The 22,649-nt window shown below is 41.2% G+C and overlaps 1 protein-coding gene and 2 gene segments (V, D, J or C); all 3 read left to right on the top strand.

Annotated features, from left to right (window-relative positions):
* LOC138785310 (immunoglobulin lambda-1 light chain-like) overlaps positions 1 to 15,423 on the top strand; it is a 91,199-nt gene extending 75,776 nt beyond the window's left edge. Inside the window, 2 exon segments of the V gene segment in view lie at positions 13,914 to 13,951; positions 14,911 to 15,423. Coding sequence covers positions 13,914 to 13,951; positions 14,911 to 15,230 — 358 coding nt within the window.
* Positions 1 to 18,733, top strand: part of LOC138785313 (probable non-functional immunoglobulin lambda variable 11-55) — a 72,884-nt gene extending 54,151 nt beyond the window's left edge. Inside the window, 2 exon segments of the V gene segment in view lie at positions 17,158 to 17,193; positions 18,265 to 18,733. Of these exon segments, the coding sequence occupies positions 17,158 to 17,193; positions 18,265 to 18,584 (356 nt within the window).
* Positions 1 to 21,834, top strand: part of LOC138785315 (immunoglobulin lambda-1 light chain-like) — a 152,497-nt gene extending 130,663 nt beyond the window's left edge. Inside the window, exons 3-4 of the mRNA XM_069961128.1 lie at positions 20,364 to 20,397; positions 21,365 to 21,834. Of these exons, the coding sequence (XP_069817229.1) occupies positions 20,364 to 20,397; positions 21,365 to 21,684 (354 nt within the window). The 3' untranslated portion in view covers positions 21,685 to 21,834. The remainder of the gene's footprint in view (positions 1 to 20,363; positions 20,398 to 21,364) is intronic.
* The last annotated feature ends 815 nt before the right edge of the window (positions 21,835 to 22,649 follow it).

Genomic DNA, 22,649 nt, shown 5'->3' with positions numbered 1-22,649 from the left:
ATACACCACTTCCTGCAGGACATACAGTAGCTGATAAGTACTGTTTTTTTTAATAAGAGTTAAATACAAATCTTTATACACCAGTTGATTTGAAAGAAAAAAAAAAAGTACCAATTTAATTCTACTGAATTCACTACAAATGTGAACCAAGATTAAGACTGTTGCACATCTTCCTGCTTTTTGGTGTAAAGTTTAGTTCTCATTTTATCCCCTGGGGTTATTTCGGTACAAATCATGTGATTCTTTATCATGTGACTCCAGGTTTTATGTTGAAGAACTGGGGAAAAACACTAATTTCCATATAGACATGACAATATTCCCCCCTATAGAAGCTTGTGGCAAAACACAAAAAAAAAAACACCATAGCAGAAAAATGTCCTGTGGGTGTTGTGTTTCGATTTTCCCCACTGACTAACATCTGGTCTCTGCGTTTTTGAACCCCAAAAATGCCATATGTCTGAAAAACGCCTAGTCTGAGTCCAGCCATATAGTACATGAGAACATACCGCTCTCCTAGTTATTCACAGGAAAAGGGATAACAAGACCTATAAAGAATTAATGGAGCACTGTCCCCACTGTTTATTTGAGGGGGATAAGTTTCCCACATTCTCATAACCACTGGGACCCCAACCAATCAGCTTGATATCCCCTATCCTGTGGATTTTGCAGGGGGGGGGGGGGCAGCTACCTAGCCCACACCTGCATGTATGGGTGTGGGGGCACAATACTCTGCCTTGCCCCTGATCCTGCTCACACACACAAGAGCCACTGAGTTATGTATACATGATGTATATTTATGGTGGTGTCCGTGTTGCTATGATATGATATTATTGCCCTGTCACTTGATAAAACCTTTTGCCAAGCCTTGTAGATGTAGGTATAAACCTTGTGATGCATGTTTTTTCTTCAAGATTTGAGTGTTCCTTTAATCCAGGGATATGCACATACAAGCAGGAGTTCCGCCAACCACCGCTCCATACTACTTTTTGCGCATTGTGCAGGTGATAGATCTGTGTAGCAGGCAGATGTCCGGCTTTATCACTCTGCAATATGTGATGGACCCCCAACTCCCCCAAGTTAAACCAAAGAACGCAAAAAAAAGACACAACACATTGTAATCAGGTGTCAAAGGTTCCCAATTTTATTTAAAATTACATGACACTGAAAATGGCAGACCCTCGACTCACGAAGAGTCACCTTCCAGCACTCAGGCGAGGAAAAACCCCTTGTGGGGGAAACCTCGAGGGAGCCATGGCTGGAGAGCTGCCCCTCCCCTGGGCTTAGAGGGTAATACCATACTATAAGTATAATTAACTGGATGTGAGAGAGATGAGGCTGCAATATCTGTCACCTTATTGATGGCTAGGCGGCTGTATCTCTTCTCCTTCAAAGATCCAGGTCCCCTGCTAGAACCTCCAAATTTCATCAAGGGTAGGGGGCAGTAAATTAGTCAAGCTCAAGGTCCTCTGGCGCATCCAAGATGGCACTGATCAGGGCGCGGTGCATTGCTTTATGGAACCTTCTTTATGACATAAGCGCTTGTCATCACAGTGCATGGTTGCCATGGTTACTGCAGGTAAACACATCTGAAGCATTAACCCATTAATGACTGGTGATGTGCTTTACTGCAGAGGTCACTAAACACACCTGTAACCAAGCAAACAGCTTATGGTTAGGCCACACTAAGAACACTAAATAATATGGTTTGATGTGGCCCATAGCAACCAATCACAGCTCAGCTTTCCTTTCTCAAATTACTCTGGTAAAATAAAAGCTGAACTGTGATTGGTTGCCATGCACAATTTAAACAGTCTAATCTGCCCATAGCAACCAATCAAAGCTCAGTTTTAATTGTATATTTCAAGTTGTTTAAAAGTAAAATAGTCCACAGTATTAAAGGGCTACTCCAGCAAAAAAATTATTTCAAATAAACTGGTGCCAGAAATTTGTACTTTACTTCTATCAAAAAAATCTCCAGTCTTCCAGTACTTATTAGCTGCTGTATGTTCAGCAGGAAGTGGTTATTCTTTCCAGTCTGACCCATTAATATCTGCTGCCAAAGTAAGTAACTGTCCAAAGTAAGTTCCTGGCATGGACAAAGGTGGAAGCAGAGACCAATGTGTCAGACTGGAAAGAATACACCACTTCATGCAGGACATATAGCAGCTGATAAGTACTGGAAGGCTTGAGGGTTTTTAGTAGAAATAAATTAAAAATCTATATAACTTTGTGACACCAGTTGATTTGAAAGATTTTTTTCTTAGCTTGACATCCCCTATCCTATGGATTTTAGGGGGAGCACCACCTTGGGCCCACCTGGGAATTTGATTCTTGGGGCCCACCATACCTTACACCAGATATAATAAGCACCAAACCTTTCACATTACTATAGTGACCTTGCACAGAGCTGTGTATGTGACCAGCGATGCTGGCTCACTACTAGTAACTCTTCAGTCAGTCTATGACTGACATAACGTGACACTTAAGTTTCTTGAAAGGAGAAGTCCCATGAAACTAACAAATCTCAGGTAGGCAGGGGGGTGCAGGAACATAATAAAGAAAGTATATTTACCCATCCCTGTGCCCCCCAAGCTCTTCCTTAGTGTGCCCGCTCAGCCAATCACTGACTGGGGATGGACACCGCTGCAGTTATTGACTGGCTGAGCAGACAATCCATCAGGCGACTATGTGACATTGAGCTGGGGCCGTGACATACACAGAATTTGTTCAAAAATGACTGAAAATTTTTCAGCAGCTGTGAGAGAGAGCGTCGTCCAGGGGCACAGGGACTGGTAAGTATAGTTTTTTATTATCTTCCCACACTCCACTGCCTGACTATCATTTGTTATGAGACTTCTGTCAGCTGTAATTCGCGTTCCAAACTGCTGACACTGTTAGATGCTGTTAGGTCAAGAAGACACATGGTATCTTACATATATTTGTCTGTGCTTCTATAGCATAGAAATTGTTTTTATTCTCTGGTAGAAAGAGTCAGACAGGGAGGCCCACCTCCTGCCAGGGGCCCACCAAGGGGTAGGGCCCACCGGGGGATTCCCCTGTTCCCCTGTAGGCCAGTCCGAGCCTGAGTGTAGACTCTGCCTGGAGCCCCTGCCGTGTGCTGATATTTGCACAGACAGGGACCAAGCGCTGTACAGTATGAGAAACGCTGCCCTGTTGAACTATAAGTGTGTCATTAGATATGCTTGTAGTTTAGGAGGCTGGAGTAGGACCTGGATATTGGTGCCCCCTTTTGAGCGATGAGGTGATGCGCCCTGTGCGATCACACATGTCGTACACCCCTTAGCCCGGCCCTGGATTGGGTAACATGTAGGTGTATGCACATTTCTACTTTTTTTGTCAGGTCCTGCCCACATGGTGCGGCCTCTTATCACATTTACATCTCTCTCTCTATATAATAAATAGGAGACGTGGGATACAAAGCAGAGATCACTGGGCTCACAAGCACCATGTCCTGGACCGTCTTATTCTTCACTTTGGTCTTTTCCTGCACATGTAAGATGAGACTAACAGGAAGAACACTGCTCTATTTGATGTTTGCTTAATTACTGTATATTTATGTCAATTCTATTTCTTTTCAGATTGTGCCACTCAGGTCAGTGTGACGCAGCCGGCCACCATATTGGCTTCCACTGGGGACACAGTGACAATCTCCTGTACACTTAGTGGATATAGTATAAGTGATCGCCCTGTTCTCTGGTTTCAGCAAAAGGAAGGAAATAAACCTCGGTATCTTCTATTGTATATTAGTGACAGTAAGAAACACCAAGGAGCAGGAGTCCCCGGTGGTTTTTCTGGGTCTAAAGATAACTCCAAAAACACTGGTTATTTAACCATTAAGCAATGTACATTGGATGATGATGCAGATTATTATTGTGCTATGTGGATTCCCTCTATAAACTCGTGACACAGTGTGACAAAGCTATGAGGAACTAGGACATGAATATTACCTGTCTGCTGACAGTCTCTTGCTGTAGAAATGGAACAATATTTAACGGACTTTCTTTAGACTCCTAAAGCCTGGTGCACAGATGTAAATTAGTATTTGGTTGAGCCAGGGGCGTAGCTAAAGGTTGATGGGCCCTGGTGCAAAATGTTAGCTTGGGGCCCCCCATCTCACCCGATCAGGTTATCTCTAACGTTATATCCAATTACTCTAATGTGCCACCATGTTCTAATGCCCTGTCACTGCCTCCACCTCATGTACTGCACTACTGCCCCCTATAATTAATGGACTGTACTGTGTCATTGTCTAATCATTGTATTCCAATCTTTGACTCTCCAGCTGAAAAACTACAACTCTCATCATGAACTGCCAGTTGGATATGATGGGGGTTGTAGTGCTGCAACCTGAAGAGCCAAATGCTGCAAAACTCCCATAATAAACTATCAGCAGGGCACGATGAAGTTTGAACTTCTGCAACCTGGAGAAGTCACCTGATATCACCTGCAGTCCTATGTAACACCACAGATAACAGTGATATCCCTCTGAGTACAGATAATGTAGTAGTCACCTGCAGTCCTATGTAACACCACAGATAACACAGTAATATCTGAGTACAGATAAAGTAGTAGTCACCTGCAGTCCCATGTAACACCACAGATAACACAGTGATATCTCTGAGTACAAATAATGCAGTAGATGTCACCTGCAGTCTTATGTAACACCACAGATAACACAGTGATATCCCTCTGAGTACAGATCATGTAGTAGATGTCACCTGCAGTCCTATGTAACACCACAGATAACAGAGTGATATCTCTGAGTACAGATAATGTAGATATAGACCCCCCTGTGTAGCCCCCCCCCACAGTGCAGACCCCCGTGTAACCCTCTCATAGTATAGACCCCCTGTGTAGCCACTCTCCCATAGTATAGACCCCTTGTGCAGCCCCCCTCATAGTATAGACCCCTTGTGCAGCCCCCCCAGTATAGACCCCTTGTGCAGCCCCCCCAGTTTAGACCCCCTGTGTAGATCCCCCACAGTACAGACCCCCTGTGTAATCCTCTCATAGTATAGACCCCCTTGTGCAGCCCCCCCCAGTATAGACCCCTTGTGCAGCCCCCCTCATAGTATAGACCCCTTGTGCAGCCCCCCCAGTATAGACACCTTGTGCAGCCCCCCAGTATAGACCCCTTGTGCAGCCCCCCAGTTTAGAACCCCTGTGTAGATCCCCCACAGTACAGACCCCCTGTGTAATCCTCTCATAGTATAGACCCCCTGTGTAGCCCCCCTCCCATAGTATAGACCCCTTGTGCAGCCCCCCCTTATAGTATTGACCCCTTGTACAGCCCCCCCCAAGTATAGACCCCTTGTGCAGCCCCCCCAGTATAGACCCCCTTGTGCAGCCCCCCCAGTATAGACCCCTTGTGCAGCCAAGCCCCCGCCCCCCAGTATAGACCCCTTGTGCAGCCCCCCCAGTATAGACCCCTTGTGCAGCCCCCCCAGTATAGACCCCCTTGTGCAGCCCCCCCAGTATAGACCCCCGTGTGCAGCCCCCCCAGTATAGACCCCTTGTGCAGCCCGTCCCCAGTATAGACCCCTTGTGCAGCCCGCCCCCCAGTATAGACCCCTTGTGCAGCCCCCCCAGTATAGACCCCCTGTGTAGATCCCCCACAGTAGACCCCCTGTGTAACCCTCTCATAGTATAGACCCCCTGTGTAGCCCCCTCCCATAGTATAGACCCCTTGTGCAGACCCCCCTTATAGTATAGACCCCCTTGTGCAGCCCCCCCAGTATAGACCCCTTGTGCAGCCCGCTCCCCAGTATAGACCCCTTGTGCAGCCAAGCCCCCGCCCCCCAGTATAGACCCCTTGTGCAGCCCCCCCAGTATAGACCCCCTTGTGCAGCCCCCCCAGTATAGACCCCTTGTGCAGCCCCCCCCAGTATAGACCCCCTTGTGCAGCCCCCCCCAGTATAGACCCCTTGTGCATCCAAGCCCCCCCCCCCAGTATAGACCCCCTTGTGCAGCCCCCCCCTAGTATAGACCCCTTGTGCAGCCAAGCCCCCCCAGTATAGACCCCCTTGTGCAGCCCCCCCAGTATAGACCCCTTGTGCAGCCAAGCTCCCCCCAGTATAGACCCCTTGTGCAGCCCCCCAGTATAGACCCCTTGTGCAGCCCCCCTCAGTATAGACCCCCTTGTGCAGCCCCCCCCAGTATAGACCCCTTGTGCAGCCAAGCCCCCCCCAGTATAGACCCCTTGTGCAGCCAAGCCCCCCCCCCCAGTATAGACCCCCTTGTGCAGCCCCCCCCCCCAGTATAGACCCCTTGTGCAGCCAAGCCCCCCCAGTATAGACCCCTTGTGCAGCCCCCCCCCCCAGTATAGACCCCTTGTGCAGCCAAGCCCCCCCCCAGTATAGACCCCTTGTGCAGCCCCCCCCCCCTGTATAGACCCCTTGTGCAACCCCCCACATCGCAACATTTATGTAAAAAATGAAGAAAAAAAAATACAAAAATCTAAATAAACTCACCTCACCTGGATCCTTGATCTCCCTCAGGCCTGGCAGCTTCTCTTCAGTTCAGTGAGCTTCCGGGATGCCGGCCCCGGCCGGAAGCTCACTGATGCAGGATCGCGGCGCCCGGATTTCTCCTCTCTACTGCACGGCGGCTGACATGTGACGTGATGACGTCACATGTCAGCTGCCGAGGAGGAGGAGAAGTCCCGGCGCCGCGGTCCTGCATCAGTGAGCTTCCGGCCGGGGCCGGCATCCCGGAAGCTCACTGAACTGAAAGAGCTCCGGGGGGCATATCCCCTGCCGCGGCCCCCCCGGATCGGGGGAGCACAGGAGGAAGTGGCAAGGGGGGCCGTGCGGGCCCCCCTAGCGTAGGGGCCCGGTCGCCATGGTGACCCCTGCGACCCCTATAGCTACGCCACTGGGTTGAGCCGCAAATATGTCTAATAACTGCAATGCCGAATAAGACTTCTGCACACATACTGAATACCTGGTCTGTTTATGACACTGAAAACATCACTTACCTTTTATCCATGTATGAGGGGTAAGTGAAGTTGTAATGGTTACCCCTGCAGTTTGTTGGTGTAGAAAACGGTGCAGCAATACTGTAATATGACAGATGCATTTCTTCAAATACTTCCAGCAGGCTTTACTCCATAGATACTGTACACAGATCACTGATCTCAGGGAGACCAGCCAAAAAAAAAAAACACTGTCGACTGCTGGTCAAAGAGCTCAATACAGTGAATTCCTAGGTGCGTTGCCCCCCTGGTTCCTTCCCAAGAAGGATATTTGGCTACTCCCGTGTTTCGAGACCCTTAGATGAGGCTCCATGGAGTCTTTTTGCACATTACTCTATAGAGGCACTTAGCGGATGCATCAACATGTACAATACACAGGTGCACTATTCTTAATAACTGTGGACAATAACCAGATGCATCAACATGTACAATACATAGGTGCACTATTCTTAATAACTGTAGACAATAACCAGATGCATCAACATGTACAATACACAGGTGCACTATTCTTAATAATTGCAGGCAATAACTCACTAAGGCCCCTTTTAGAGATGAGCGAATTTATTGTAATAACGAAGCAAATCGCTTTGTTATCGATTTGTTTAACTCACTGCTGCTCCGTGCTGCTCTTTCCTGGGTGCTGGGAAAAGCTGCATTTAGTCCTGGGAAACTTCTCTGATTTTTACAGGACTGGATCCAGCAATTTCCCAGCACCCGGGGAGGAGCGGCAGTGAGTTAGAAGTCAGCCGGCTGATGAGCGGTTTGCAGAGATAACAAAGCGATTTGCTTTGGTACTACTATAAATTCACTCATCTCTAGCCCCTTCCACGCATCAGTATTACACTGTCCACAATTACAGATCGTAATTGCGGACAGTATAATACCCCTTAATTTGAATGGACCCTTTTACACATCCAAAGTTGGCAAGGATCACAGATACAAATCAATGGTTCTGTGCAAATGTGGACGGCTATGGAAACACATCAGTAATGCTGTCCTTAGTTGTGACCCACTATTACATAGAGCATTAGGGATGTGTGATTGAGACCTAACACTGGGTTCTTATTCAATGCATACTAACCCTTTGGGGGCCATACGCCTGCCTCTCTCCCTGCCTGTTAGCTGTACAATAGTTCAACTGAGAGTTATCTCCCCCATCTTAGTTCAGATACTGAACAATGTTCGAGTACCAAACAAAACTTGAAGGTGAAATGTGGTTCGAATACTGATGTGTTTAAACACCGAGGTATTACTGTATCATGTTACATATAAAATGTTTTCTTCACTATCAGATTTAGGGAAAATTCGCCTGAAATGATAGGTGTGGGCTAAACCAGGGTAGTTTCTAGGTCTTTTTGGCAACAGGGCGAATCTTGATAATAATGTCTACTGCTGTGCCCTCCATATAATAATAATAATGCCTCCTGCTGTGCTCTCCATATAGGAATAATGTCCCCCTGTGCTCTGTCCCCATAGTAATAATGTCCCCCTGTGCTCTGCCCCCATAGTAATAATCCCCCCTGTGCTCTTTCCCCATAATATGAATGCCCCTTGTGTCCCCATAGTAATAATGTCCCCCTGTGCTCTGTCCCCATAGTAATAATGTCCCCCTGTGCTCTGTCCCCATAGTAATAATGTCCCCCTGTGCTCTGTCCCCAAAGTAATAATCCTCCCTGTACTCTGTCCTCATAGTAATAATCCCCCCTGTGCTTTGTGCCAATAGTAATAAAGTCCCCCTGCGTCCCCATAGTAATAATGTCCCCTGCATTGCCCCAACACAAAAAAAAAACAACAATATGCTCACCTAATCCTGGCATGGAGCCAACCTTCCTCTCTTCTGGCTTCTTCTCTCCTCTTCAGCCTGTCAGCTGCTGGACGGATCCATCAGCTAGAGGCTGGAAAGTTAGGATGGGAAGTGAGATTTGCAAGGGGGATTGGCAGAGGGGACTGGGCGATATCGGGCCCTCCCTAGTTATTGGTGCCCCATGTGGTTGTCTGAACCGTGTTAAACAGCCGTACTTCATGTTCTCTTTTTAATGATTGCGACCTGGGTGAGTAACAGGTCGTAATCAGTGTCGGACTGGGGTATCTGGGGCCCACCAGAGGAAATAATCCTGTGGGCCCACCAATGAAGAACCAATGAGAAACAACATGTCAGTCAGTATTTGTGCAAAGTCGAAAGCTGGGGGCCCACCGGGGATCCTCTGGTGGGCCAGTCCGACACTGGTCGTAATCAACACATGCTAGCGAAATCATGCCTGCAAGCGGTGACCAATACTTGCACAATGTCACATTTGTTATAGTGACCTTTCGCAGCTATAGGAAATTTTCATGCAGATGAAACCACAGATATACCCATCCTGTTAATTATATCTTCCTACATCAAAAAGTTAACTTCCAAGATGTGCCGAGGGAAGAAGTGGAGCACTGGGGAGCAGAACACGTAATACCTTTTATGTTGCTGGGACACCAGGCAGTCTCATTGTATGCTGTGTGATTGGGTAACATATTGATATATGTGCGGTGCACTTCTGTGAGGCTCGACTGGTCACTTGCCAGATTGTTCTGTGTGACGCCACTAGTGTGGTGGTTGGTCGAGATAAAGCTCACCTAGATGGTATACTGTCGTGACGCCAGTGGCAGGTGGGCACACAGGTATGGAGGCACACCTGCTTTTATTTTAGAGTGGCGAGCTATACCCTTTCCCCTGTGGTCGGTGACCTGTTGGGCTGTAAGGGGGTCCCTTGGGTACTTATAACGGTTGTCCAGAGTGGAGCTGTAACCCACCCAGAATATCGGTACAGCCACCCACAGAAAGGGGAGATGACCCAAGGATGTGGGATCTACTGTGTAGGTGCCTGAGTAATAATCCAGTTAGCATAGTCCAGTTAGCATAAATAGATCTTCTTTACTGAGAAAATGCTTTGTACAATAGCTGATAACAAACTGTAGACTTGACAAGACAGAAGCTGTACTGAGGACCTTTAGAGTAGTAGAGCTGAGAGTAGTTGAGAGGAGTTTGTACTGAGAGTCCAGAATAGTTGAGAGGAGTAGGTTGTGAGAGTTCAGAACATTGGAGAGGAGTTTGTCTTGAGAGTCCCAACCCAATGTAGTAGTGTGCTCTGCCGGAACTTTAGAAGAAGAAGAAGAAGAAGAAGAAGAAGTAGAATACTGAAGACCATAATTATAAAAAAAAATGTATATATCATAATTAGAATAAATCAATGATCAATACAGTCCCTGAACTCCAATTGCCCGATGCACAGATGTAAATTAGAATTCGTTTATGTTTTAACTTGTACAATACGCAGGTGCACAGTTCTTAACATAGAATTGTAGGCAATAACTCACTAAGGTCAGTTCTTCTGGCGGATTTTGCTGGCAGAATTGCATTGAAATGAATTTAACAGTGACTTACTGCTCTGAAATTTTTCCATGCGGAACTGGAAAAAAAATTAATAAATTTGATTAAATGAAAAATGAAATCAGCCAGAGGTGATTCCAGGCAACATATCGGGCAAACGCGGCCATCTCGTTAAATAGATGACCGCTATGTTCACACACAGTATTTTTGCTCAGGATTTTGGTCAGGATTTTTTTTACCAAAACCAGGAGTGGATTGAAAACTCCGAAAGGCTATGCTCATACACTGTTGGAATTGAGTGGATGGCCGTCATTTAATGACAAATAATTGCCTTTATTTTAAAACAACCACTGTTGTTTTCAAATAACGTCCGTTATTTGTCGTTTATGGCGGCCATCCACTTAATTCCAACAATGTGTGAGCATAGCCTTTCTGTGTTTTCAATCCACTCCTGGTTTTGGTTGAAAAATACCAAAGTCCTGAGCAAAAATACTGTGTGAACATAGCCTCATTTTAAAAAAAATGTTTTTGTGAAAACTACCTGAAAATGGCCTATAATGTGTAATGCAAAGTTTTATTATGCACAAGAGTCATCATTACTAGTAACAGACTAGAAAAAGGTTTGTAGAGTGTGGGCTCAAAGCTTTACATTTTACTACGGACAAAGGGAATGTAATTTTATCATCACATACTAAACATCTAAGATATTCCTGGAGTCCACGCTGACCAGACACATGTTCTGCATCTGACTGCTCTGCTAGTAGTGCAGAACTCCTGCCTCTGCCAGCCACAACTGTCACCATGCATGAGAATGTTACATGTGTCAAGGTGAGATCTACTAGGAATCGATGAAGAGGGGGCTCACGTCTTTCTTCCAAAAGAGTAACGTATGGATTGTTTTTTGTCAGGATTTAGCTGCTCAGGGAGGTAAGCACTGCTGATAAAACTCTTTACTATGGTTATAAAGTACTAGTACATTCCATGGTACAGTTACTATATCTACATTGTCATTTCTACCAACTCTTATCTCTAACACTTAACTTTTAGGCTATGTTCGCACACAGTAAAACAATGGACGTTTCTTAGCAACGACCACTGTTATACTTGCCTAACACCAGATGGTGTTTGAATGTTCCTGCGGCCATCAGAGCGGCCTCCGCTCTCCGCTCAAAGAATTGACATGGCAGAGGCATTGCATTGACACACTGAGGCAGGTGGGATTCCGAGCAGAGTCCATGGCGGGGGCTCCGTGTGGAATTCCGCCACTTTTGCTCAGTGTGAACATACCCTTTGTCAGTAAAAGAGTCGGGCTCTATAGTCTTACACTAGGAGCCTGTCTCATTACTTGATGACAGGAGAGGACTGTGCTTAACAGATGGGGGAGGCCTTAGTGCGGTCTTAGCTCGTTCTCAAGATCGGTACGGGTGTAAACACTCCTGGACCTGGACCCATCAAAACATTTAACATGTCTCTATGAGATGTGAAAGGTTTTTCCAAATGACAGTGACACTTAAAGACAATGGGGGAGATTTATCAAACTGGTATAAAGTAGAATTGTCTCACTTGTCCCCAGCAACCAATCAGATTCCCCCTTTCATTTTCCAAGGAATCTGTGAGGAATGAAAAGTGAAATCTGATTGGTTGCTAGGGGCAACTAAGACAATTCTACAGTGATAAATGTCCCCCATTATTCCCAGAATGTCCTTTAAAGCGAAATAATGGTCATTTTGATGGCAGTTTTTTGCCTAAAAAGATTGTGTGTGAACATAGCCTAAAAATTGCATATAAACTTAAAAAGGTACCAGTAAATTATAATAGCATCTTAGAGAGCGTACTTATCCTTACAAATTCATATTGAGATATACAGAGTTTTTTCCTGTCACATTTATATTGACTCAGTCATGACATGACCCACTCCTGAGGTATTCTCTTACTTTTGAAGTGTTATATAGAGCGGCAGATATTGCAGAGCAGCAGGGATATGCTGTGTTTCTCTAACCCTTTGCTCTGCTACATGAATAGGCCTCTGAATCTGGTGATAGTTTCTCCTTTCTGCTACTATCTCACCTTGTAATTTCCTTCCTGATATGAACCTGCAGAGGTTAGAGATTGAGGACAGTCGTCTATTAGTTATTAACTGATGTTATATTGCAGAGCTATCCAGGTTCCTGTATGTGATGTTTTATTTTGGAACTTTTAAACCTCATCCATTGTGGTTTCCTAAGAAAAGATGGATAACTAAGAACTAGGTCTTGGGCTGGGTTCACACTACGTGAAGCACCGGCCGTTCTGTGACCCATCCCTGTCACAGAACGGCCGGTGTCAAAGAAGTTCATCCTGGCCGGTACTGCAGTAATGGTCGGATGATCTTCATTTATGTTGAATTGGGATGCGGGCGCATCCGTGTGCGTCTGCATCCCAATGCACGATATCACACAATGGAGAGTGCGGCTTGACGGGTCTCTCAATGAATATCAGCCGCACAAAACTGACATGTCAGTTTTTTTGTGCGGCCAGTTGGAATCCCGGCCGAAGTGTATACTATGTGTATGCGCTCCAGCCGGGATTCCTCTGACTTCTATGGCAATGTATCTTTTGTATTAATCACAGGCCGTTGTTGAAAATCAGCAAAAACGGCCGTAATTAATACAAAAGATACGTTGTGTGAACACGGCCTTATACTGCTAGTAAAGAATATGATCTTTATAGCCTCCCGATATGTTCCCGAAGTAGGAACATAGCCTTTCTGTAGCTTGGCTTTGACTGAATTCAGAGGAATCTCAGGAGCTGAGTTCACTTTATATGCAGCAGATGCCAGCTGTATCTTTTACCTGACACTTGTCTTCAACCACCAAGATCCAACTTTATTTTAACCTTCTACTTGCCATGATCAATAGCAACCATGCTATGTAGAGAGTACGATCGTTCTAAATTTGACTACCGGTGGATGAAGAAGTTGGATGCAGCCCTAAGGAGTCCAAGAAACATGTATACAACCTATGGCCTATGGCTGTATCCATGTTTCCTGGACTCCCTAGGGCTCCATCCAACTTCTTCATCCACTGGTAAAAAAATGCTGAACGATCAGACTTGAGCATGCTTGAGTCGCATTGATCTCTAGTCCGTACTATTATCATATTATGGTTTCGAACCCACATAGTTACCAGTGTTAGTGCAGAAATGGAAAAAACAATGGAGCCCTCACTCAGCTCTGTTGATCAAGGCTATGTTCCCACGCTTTATAAACAAGGTCCGTTACCTATGGCCGCAATTATTGAACATGATTAGTGGAGTGAACGTTGTTTCTACAACGTGTGAACATAGTCTAAAAGTATATATTTTTTAGTAATTTTCGAAAAGTAGCAAAAGATAATCATTATATAAATGTATGGACCTGTAGAATAAAGATAACATGACTTTAGATAACTAAGCCCCTTACTCATCCCTCATACTGATGGTGACATAAGCTTGCAATACACCTGCACATTTCGGGGCCCTCTTTCATGTATTACATATCCTGCTGCATGGTTTTTGTATGGGGCCGTATTACAGTGTGTATATTTTTGGAACTCGGACCAAGGTGGCCGTTACTGGTAAGTACCTTTAAATCATATCTTCACTAATATAAATTTACTAATATTCTTTACATGTTTGAAAACTGCTTTCATACATTTCCATTTTATGCTGGAGACTTTTTTTGGCCTTAATAGAAAGTTTAACATAAAAAGACTAATAAGAATTAAGTTGGAGCTGAATATGAAAAGCTAGAAAGCACTTATTACAACCTGCCTTATATAACCAAGGGTATGGGGTTAACTAAGCAAACTGAGAGACCGAAATAAAAATGAAATGTCAAGATTTTACTAATTCTGCAGAGAAGACTTTGCTCACTTTATTTCTCTCTGTTAGGTCTAATGGGGGTCATTCTCAGTGAATATCTATGTATAAGTAGATGATATAATCTATTTTTTGCTCTTTCTTAGTGTAAGTGAAACAGTATACAGCAACAATACTAAAATATTAAAACTTAAATAGACTAAAATATATTATTTACAATGTTTAGTTAAGAACTAAAGGGACATTTGTATTATTTTATATTTCAACTTAATATTAATATTTCAATTTTTTTGGCTTTACGCTTCTGTTTTGTGTTTTAAACTCATTTTATATGTATATATCTCACTAAGATCAACATATATCAAAGCACCTGTGTACATATTAAAAATTGCAGTTTTTATAGTCAGTCCAGTTGAATATATTAACATATTGAAGTGTATAATATTCTGTTGAAAAATATTACTTAAGATGTGTTTTCTCATATAAGTGATGCTGTTTTCTATATATAATAATATAAATTTATGATGATAATAATAATAATGTATGATAATAATTTATAAGTGATAATAACAGGGCAAAAAAACATAACTATGTATAATAATACGGTAACTATAAATGTATATAGCTCTTTCTAAACAATTTACAGGTGAAATATGAATAATATAATTATTGATTTTACACTTATCTTTTTAATTTTTTTTTTTTTACATAGCAGCTGGTGACGTGAAGGCTCCATCTGTTTTTATAATGAAGGCTTCTGATGAAGAGAAAAAGACGGATAAGATGACCCTAATCTGCTCCGCGAATGATTTCAATCCGCGAATTGTGTCTATAGAATGGCTGGTGGATGAGAAAAAGTGGACGACCGGTATAGAATCCTCCGAAGCCAGCAAACAGTCTAATAACCTGTACACAGAGATCAGTTACCTTACCCTGACCTCCTCACAATTTGACCAACATGATAAGTTCACCTGTAAAGTGACCCATCAGGGCAAAGAGATTATCCAAACCATGAAGAGATCAGAATGTCTGTAATACCCGATGTATCCTGAGTAATAATGTCTTTACACTTATTATTTGGACCATAACAAGTATTTTATAACATGTTTTTAGTGTTTTTTTTTTATTTCTTCAAGTTATACTTCTAGATTTCTAACAGCAATTATTCTCTTTGAAAAGTCTCAAAAAAGTTTCTGTATGAACCTTTAAATAAAATGTTGTATCTTCATTCAGTGTTTGTGGTTGTTTATATTGAGAAACCTTATAGATGTGGTTCTGGTGTCATTTTATTAATTTTAATATAAAATATGAAATATTATGTGATGTCCAACATTACTGAATAGTGAGAAAAACATCCACTGGTCAATAAGTAAAATCATGGGATAAAAGCGTACATAATGTACTTGTATGCAGGAAATTATCATATATAATCATAGATTATATATGTTATTCATATATGTAGATAGCTAAATCCATTAGGTTCATTAGAATGGGTTCCAGCAATATCAATATCCATTCATTATCTTAGACAGAAAAAAATTCTATGAAACATTACAAAGTAATAAAAAAATAATAAAACATTGGTGGACATAATTTATTGATTTTAGCCAGTTTACCATTTTATCCATTGCAATGGACAGTGGCCTTTAAAGGGAATCCGTCACAATAAAAATGCCACCTAAGCTATCAGCATCATGTTATAGAGCAGAAGGAGCTGAGCGGATTGATATATATCTTTATGGGAAAAGATTCAATATAACTGAAATCTCTGATGTTTCCATGCTAAAGAGTCCAGTCTATTGAGTGACACCACCCACTGGACTCCTTATCACAGAATGATCAGGGATTTCAACAAGTTTTACTGAATCTTTTCCCATAAAGTTATATATCAATCTGCTCCGTTCTTCCTGCTCTATAACATGATGCTGATAGGTAAGATAGCATTGTCTTGGTGACAGGTTCCCTTCAATACATAAAGATGGAAAGACATGCAACCACACAATACATTACAATAAGGCTAAGTGGCTTTCTAAGACAGCAACATGTTGGATGACCAAATCACCTACACCAGGGATGGAGAACCTTCGGCCCTCCAGCTGTTGCAAGGCTACAATTCCCATCATGCCTGGACAGCCAAAGCATGATGGGAATTGTACTTTTGCAACAGCTGTAGGGCCTAAGGTTCCCCATCTCTGACCTGCATTATAACTATATATATATATATATATATATAGAGAGAGAGAGAGAGAGAGAGAGAGAGAGAGAGAGAGAGAGAGACACTATGAACCTCCAATGTCATTGTGGATCCACTCCTAGTATTCAAAAAACTTCACCAAACAAACTGTGTAACTCAAGTCCACATGTGCTATGAAGTAAAGAGTACAACTAAGGATTAATGGCCATAGAAATTAGAATATTGGTTGTAATTTAATGAAATCACCATTTTATACAGATAGACCATGGCTAACGTAAGTCTTTACAATGTGCATACAGTTCTGTTGACTGGTTTCATATTCTATAGGCAATGTTAGTTCTATCTCTTGGCTGGGCAACACAGATCAATCCCATAAACAACCTGAAGAAATAATAATTACATAGGCAATATGGTCTCCAAAAACTGCAAAAAGAAATACATGATAACTTCTGTTACCCTAGAAAAACATCACATCTGAAATATTGGTGGCAGTGAGTACACAGGCATATTGATACGTAAAGCGCTAGCGCTGGGATCAATTCACACTGTTCCCAGGAAAACCTTCATTGGTACCATAACAGTGGGATTCTATACTATTAGAGAAGGGTTATGCCAAATTGTGCACCAATGGTCTACAATATAACCCACAATCATCTCATATTGGGAGCCATTTCATAACCTTAGAGTTTATCAAGACTCTCTACTCTCTCAGCCATTCTCTATGTATGTAGACATGATAGTTTTTGTACAGGTCTGTAACACTGTGATGGATATTTGGACCCGGAACCACAGTTAGCGTTCTCGGTAAGTCCCATTATTACCCAATATGTGTCCTTGTTCTTTACTACCTTACTATATTAAGGCAAATTGACTAAATATTTACTTAACATAATACAAGTGTAAAGAATATTGTGTAATATTAGTTAAGATGATTAATTTCTATCCTTACAATGTTCTATTAAATATTTCTGTGTAGAAGTAATTTCACTAAGTAGTAAAATTCATAATCATTGGCGTAAGTGGTTGAAAATTGCTAGAAAAATTATTAGTTTTAAGATTTTAAGTTGTTATTATTATACCTTGGGTACTTGTGTCTTTCTATACATTTACCCAATGCGATGAGCATTACATTTATTAGTGAGACATTTTACTATTAAGTTGATCTGAAATTAAATGTTACCTGTGAGCGGTAACTTTATTATCTGTGTCATATTTTTCTGTTTATTCTTACTGGATTAAAAAATTTCAATGTATCAAAGGTCAGACATTATTAGTATACAGAATACAGATCAGAACATGTGACCTGTTGCCATCTATAGAAAATCAGTTGCACAGTATAGATAAAATTCTACATCTCTATAATATACTATGGAGATGTGCTGCTCTCAATCAATACTATATATATATATATATATATATATATATATATATATATATATATATATATCACAACAATAATAAACCTTGTTACCTTATTTATTTCCAGAGCATTTTACCTGTGATTGATGTAATGTAATTTAAGAGAACATATCATAAATGTTCATAATGTAGATAACAATATACACTGTATTGTTCTCAATGTAGTCAGGTTCCTATACTGTATGTGCCTCTAGTTTCTGTATACCTGCTGTACTTCCTAGTACATTGGTGAGTAGATAAGTCATTGTGCTTTAGAATAAAAATCTTCAGTAATATATAACACTCAATATTATTATTATTATTATTATTATTATTATTGTTATTATTATTATTATTATTATCATTATAGTTTCTTCTTTATAGAAATATCTGAGAAGAAAAATATCCAAGTAAAAGAAGACATTGTAGATTGTTCTGTAACTGTAAGTCTAGTAACTGGGACTTTTTTTCCAACAGCCGGTGAAGTGAAGTTCCCCCTGGTATCCATCTTAGCTCCACCTAAGGAAGAGATACCGACAGATCAGGTCACTATCGCCTGCTTCTATAATGGTTTCTACCCCAGGATTGTATCGGCGGAATGGACGGTGGATGAGACCAAGTGGACAACTGGAGTACAGAGCGTCCCAGTCAGCAAACAGGCTGATAATCTGTATATGGGGAGCAGTCTCCTCACCATCTCCGCCCTGGAGTTCTCCAAACATAAGAATTTCTCCTGTAAGGTGACACATCAGGGGAAAGAGATTATCCAGACCCTGGAGACCTCACAGTGTTATTAATATACTTCTTATTCCTTCTTACTTTTCCATCTTTCTTGCTCTTTGGTAAAAGAATTAAAGAGAATTGAAATGTATTAGCCACATGCTATTTCCTTATGTATTGTGCTGTTTCATTTTATTATCTAATAAACAATTGTATCTTATCAAAACGTGTGTGTGTATAAATATCACATATATATTTGTGTGTGTGTAACTTTCACATAAAAGGAATACTAGGCCACCCACATCATGCTGGATTAATATCCTATAATATTCATATCTTATTGTGATTATAATGATCAAAGTAGTTTAACATTGAGCACAAAATATCAAAATGAATGGGTTACAGGAGTTCGGCTCCATTGACCAGCCCAGAAATGGTAATCATGGCCAAATGCATAATTTCACCATGTTACCTCCTTATAGTAAACCTAAGAGTAACATAGCCACTTCTATGGCTGTATTGTTTTACATGAACGTACATCAAGCTTTATAAAGAAATAATATTTTTACATCATCCACAATATCACAAAGATTTTAATGATAAACAATAATAAATATATATATATATGATTTATTTGCAAATTTAAAAAAAAATATATAAAGTTTAATAAAGATAAAATTACCAAAGAAATACAGTGTGAACCTAGTAAAGGGAAACTATCAGGAGGTTAGAAGAATAGAGCTGAGGAGGAAGGTGTGTTAGTTACTTTTCTCCTCGGTGCCGGTCCCGTGCTGTTAGTCGGAGTAATCTTCTCTCCGGTGCACTGTGAGGTCACTGCCGCATCATCTGGCCCGCCCCCTCCATTGATTATCATTAGAAGTAGCGGGCTGATGTTGCCGCAGTGTTCCTAGCAGTAACCAAAGTAAAGATTAGTCTAACAAGGAGACAGGCACAGAGGAGGAAGGTAACACACATACCTTCCTCCTCAGCATCCCCAGTGCTATAAGGGGCTATCAGCAGGTTAGATTCATCTAACCTGCTTATAGTTCCCCTTTAATTGTTTTAATTAAACTACAATTTTATGTAGTTGGACTGAGATTGTTGATTGCAGTACTGAAAGAATGACAAATTGATCCATAGTGTTTCAGAGGAAATAAGTGTCCTTAAAGGGGTTATCCAGCGCTACAAAAACATGGCCACTTTTCCCCCTCTCTTGTCTCCAGTTCAGGTGCGGTTTGCAATTAAGCTCCATTTACTTCAATGGAACTGAGTTTCAAAACCCCACCCAAACTGGAGACAACAGTAGGGGGAAAGTGGCCATGTTTTTGTAGCGCTGGATAACCCCTTTAACAACCAGGCCCCAAACCAATGGTAGACTTAATCTGCCCATACACTAAAGACTGGACCAACATTTATGTCTCCCAACTACCCCATCTACCTGCACACTGGGCTGAATGTACATATGTATATAATAGGTAGAAGGGGAGGAAGTCACTGCCAGACCTCTCTGGCAGCCGTTTATCTCCTTGTGTAGGAAAGAATTGGGTCTGACCTATAATTCCTTTTTCTAACATCTACCTTCCAGGGAAAATTAGGACACACCTGTATCTATATCCATGAGACGTCTGTGATGCAAAATCAACAGATTCAGCCAAAATCCATCTAAAAGATATGGACCCTTTTGAGTTGTATCAGGCCGAAAATTAGGCTCCACTGGTCTAAAATATAAGTAACAATTCCTTTATACTTTAAACCATTTGACAACCTCAGATTTCACCTACACTTTCTTCTCTCTCAGCCATTCTCTATGTATGTAGACATGATAGTTTTTGTACAGGTCTGTAACACTGTGATGGATGTTTGGACCCGGAACCACAGTTAGCGTTCTCGGTAAGTACTATAATTACCCACTATATGTCTCCTTTTTCTTTACTACCTTGCTTTATTAAGCAAATTGACTAAATATTTACTTAATATAATACAAGCATAAAAATATTGTGTGATATTAGTTGATATGATCAATTTTTATCCTTAAAATGTTCTATCGAATATTTCTGTATAGAAGACACAAATTAAAAACTCATAATCATTGGCTTAAGAGATTGAAAATGACTAGTTTTAAGATTTTACATTATTATTATTTTACCTTGGGTATTTGTGTCTTTCTATACAATTACCCAATGAAATGAGCATTACATTTATTAGTGAGATATTTTACTATTCAGTTGATCTGAAATGAAATGTTACCTGTGAGTGTTACCTTTATTATCTGCATCATATTTTCCTATGTATTCATACTGGATTAAAAAATTTCAGTGAATCACAGGTCAGAGCTTATTAGTATACAGAATACAGATCAGAACATGTGACCTGTTGCCAATACTGATCATCTATACAAAATCAGTTACACTGTACAGATAAAATTCTACATCTATATGATATACCCTGGAGATGCTTTCAATACTATCTCTCTCTCTCTCTCTCTCTCTCTCTCTCTCTCTCTCTCTCTCTCTCTATATATATATATATATATATATATATATACTCATAATGTAGATAACAATATACACTGTAGTGTTCTCAATGTAGTCAGGTTCCTATACTGTATGTGCCTCTAGTTTCTGTATACCTGCTGTATCTCCTAGTACATTGGTGAGTAGATAAGTCATTGTGCTTTAAAATAAAAAATCTTCAGTAATATACAACACTCATTATTATTATTATTATTATTATTATTATTATTATTATAGTTTATTCTATATAGAAACATTTAAGAAGAAAAATATTCAAGTAAAAGAAGACATTGTAGATTGTTCTGTAACTGTAAGTCTAGTAACTGGGACTTTCTTTCCAACAGCCGGTGAAGTGAAGTTCCCCCTGGTATCCATCTTAGCTCCACCTAAGGAAGAGATACCGACAGATCAGGTCACTATCGCCTGCTTCTATAATGGTTTCTACCCCAGGATTGTATCGGCGGAATGGACGGTGGATGAGACCAAGTGGACAACTGGAGTACAGAGCGTCCCAGTCAGCAAACAGGCTGATAATCTGTATATGGGGAGCAGTCTCCTCACCATCTCCGCCCTGGAGTTCTCCAAACATAAGAATTTCTCCTGTAAGGTGACACATCATCGGAAAGAGATTATCCAGACCCTGGAGACCTCACAGTGTTATTAATATACTTCTTATCCTTGTAACTTTTTCCATCTTTCTTGCTCTTTGGTGAAAGAATTAAAGAGAATTGCAATGTATTAGCCACATGCTATTTCCTTATGTGTCGTGCTGTTTCACCGTATTATCTAATAAACAATTGTATCTTTATCAAAACGTGTGTATAAATATCACATATATATGTGTGTGTGTGTGTGTGTAACTTTCACATAAAATGAATACTAGGCCACCCACATTTATGCTGGATTATTATCCTATCATATTCATATCTTATTTTGATTATAATGATCAAACTAGTTTAACATTGATCACAAAATATCAAACTGAAGTTACAGGTTACAGGAGTAACTTAAGGTTACATGAGTTTGCTTCTATTGACCAGCCCAGAAATGGTAATCATGGCCAGATGCATAATTTCACCATGTTACCTCCTTATGGTAAGCCTAAGAGTAACCTAGCCTATTCTACCGCTGTATTGTTTTATACAAAAATACATCAAGGTTTAAAGAAACAGGAAAAAAGAAAAGGAAAACGTCCCACCAACTTGCAACTGCCTTCTAACTGAGTCTATACTCCAAAGTGTACACCTGTTTACACTTTAGAAAATACTAAAACAAAAAGAGCGTGGAGAAGACTACAATGTACATAGTACCTACAACCATTGTAGTCTTCTCCAAGGTTTGCAAAGAAATAAAATTTTTACATCATCCACAATATCACATAGATTTTATTTATGACAATAATAAATATATATAATTTATTTGCAAATTTAAAAGAAAGATATACATTTTTATAAAGATACAATGTATATGCTACATCAATTACCATAGAAATACAATGTGAACCTATTAAATTGGAACTATCAGGAGGTTAGAAGAATAGGGCTGAGGAGGAAGGTATGTGAGTTACCTTCCTCCTCATCGCCGGTCCTGTGCGGTTAGTCAGAGTAATCTTCCCTCCGGTGCACTATT

Source organism: Dendropsophus ebraccatus, chromosome 3 (genome assembly GCF_027789765.1).
Source record: "Dendropsophus ebraccatus isolate aDenEbr1 chromosome 3, aDenEbr1.pat, whole genome shotgun sequence".
Classification (NCBI taxonomy): domain Eukaryota; kingdom Metazoa; phylum Chordata; class Amphibia; order Anura; family Hylidae; genus Dendropsophus; species Dendropsophus ebraccatus.
This window is presented reverse-complemented; position numbering and strand designations above follow the sequence as displayed.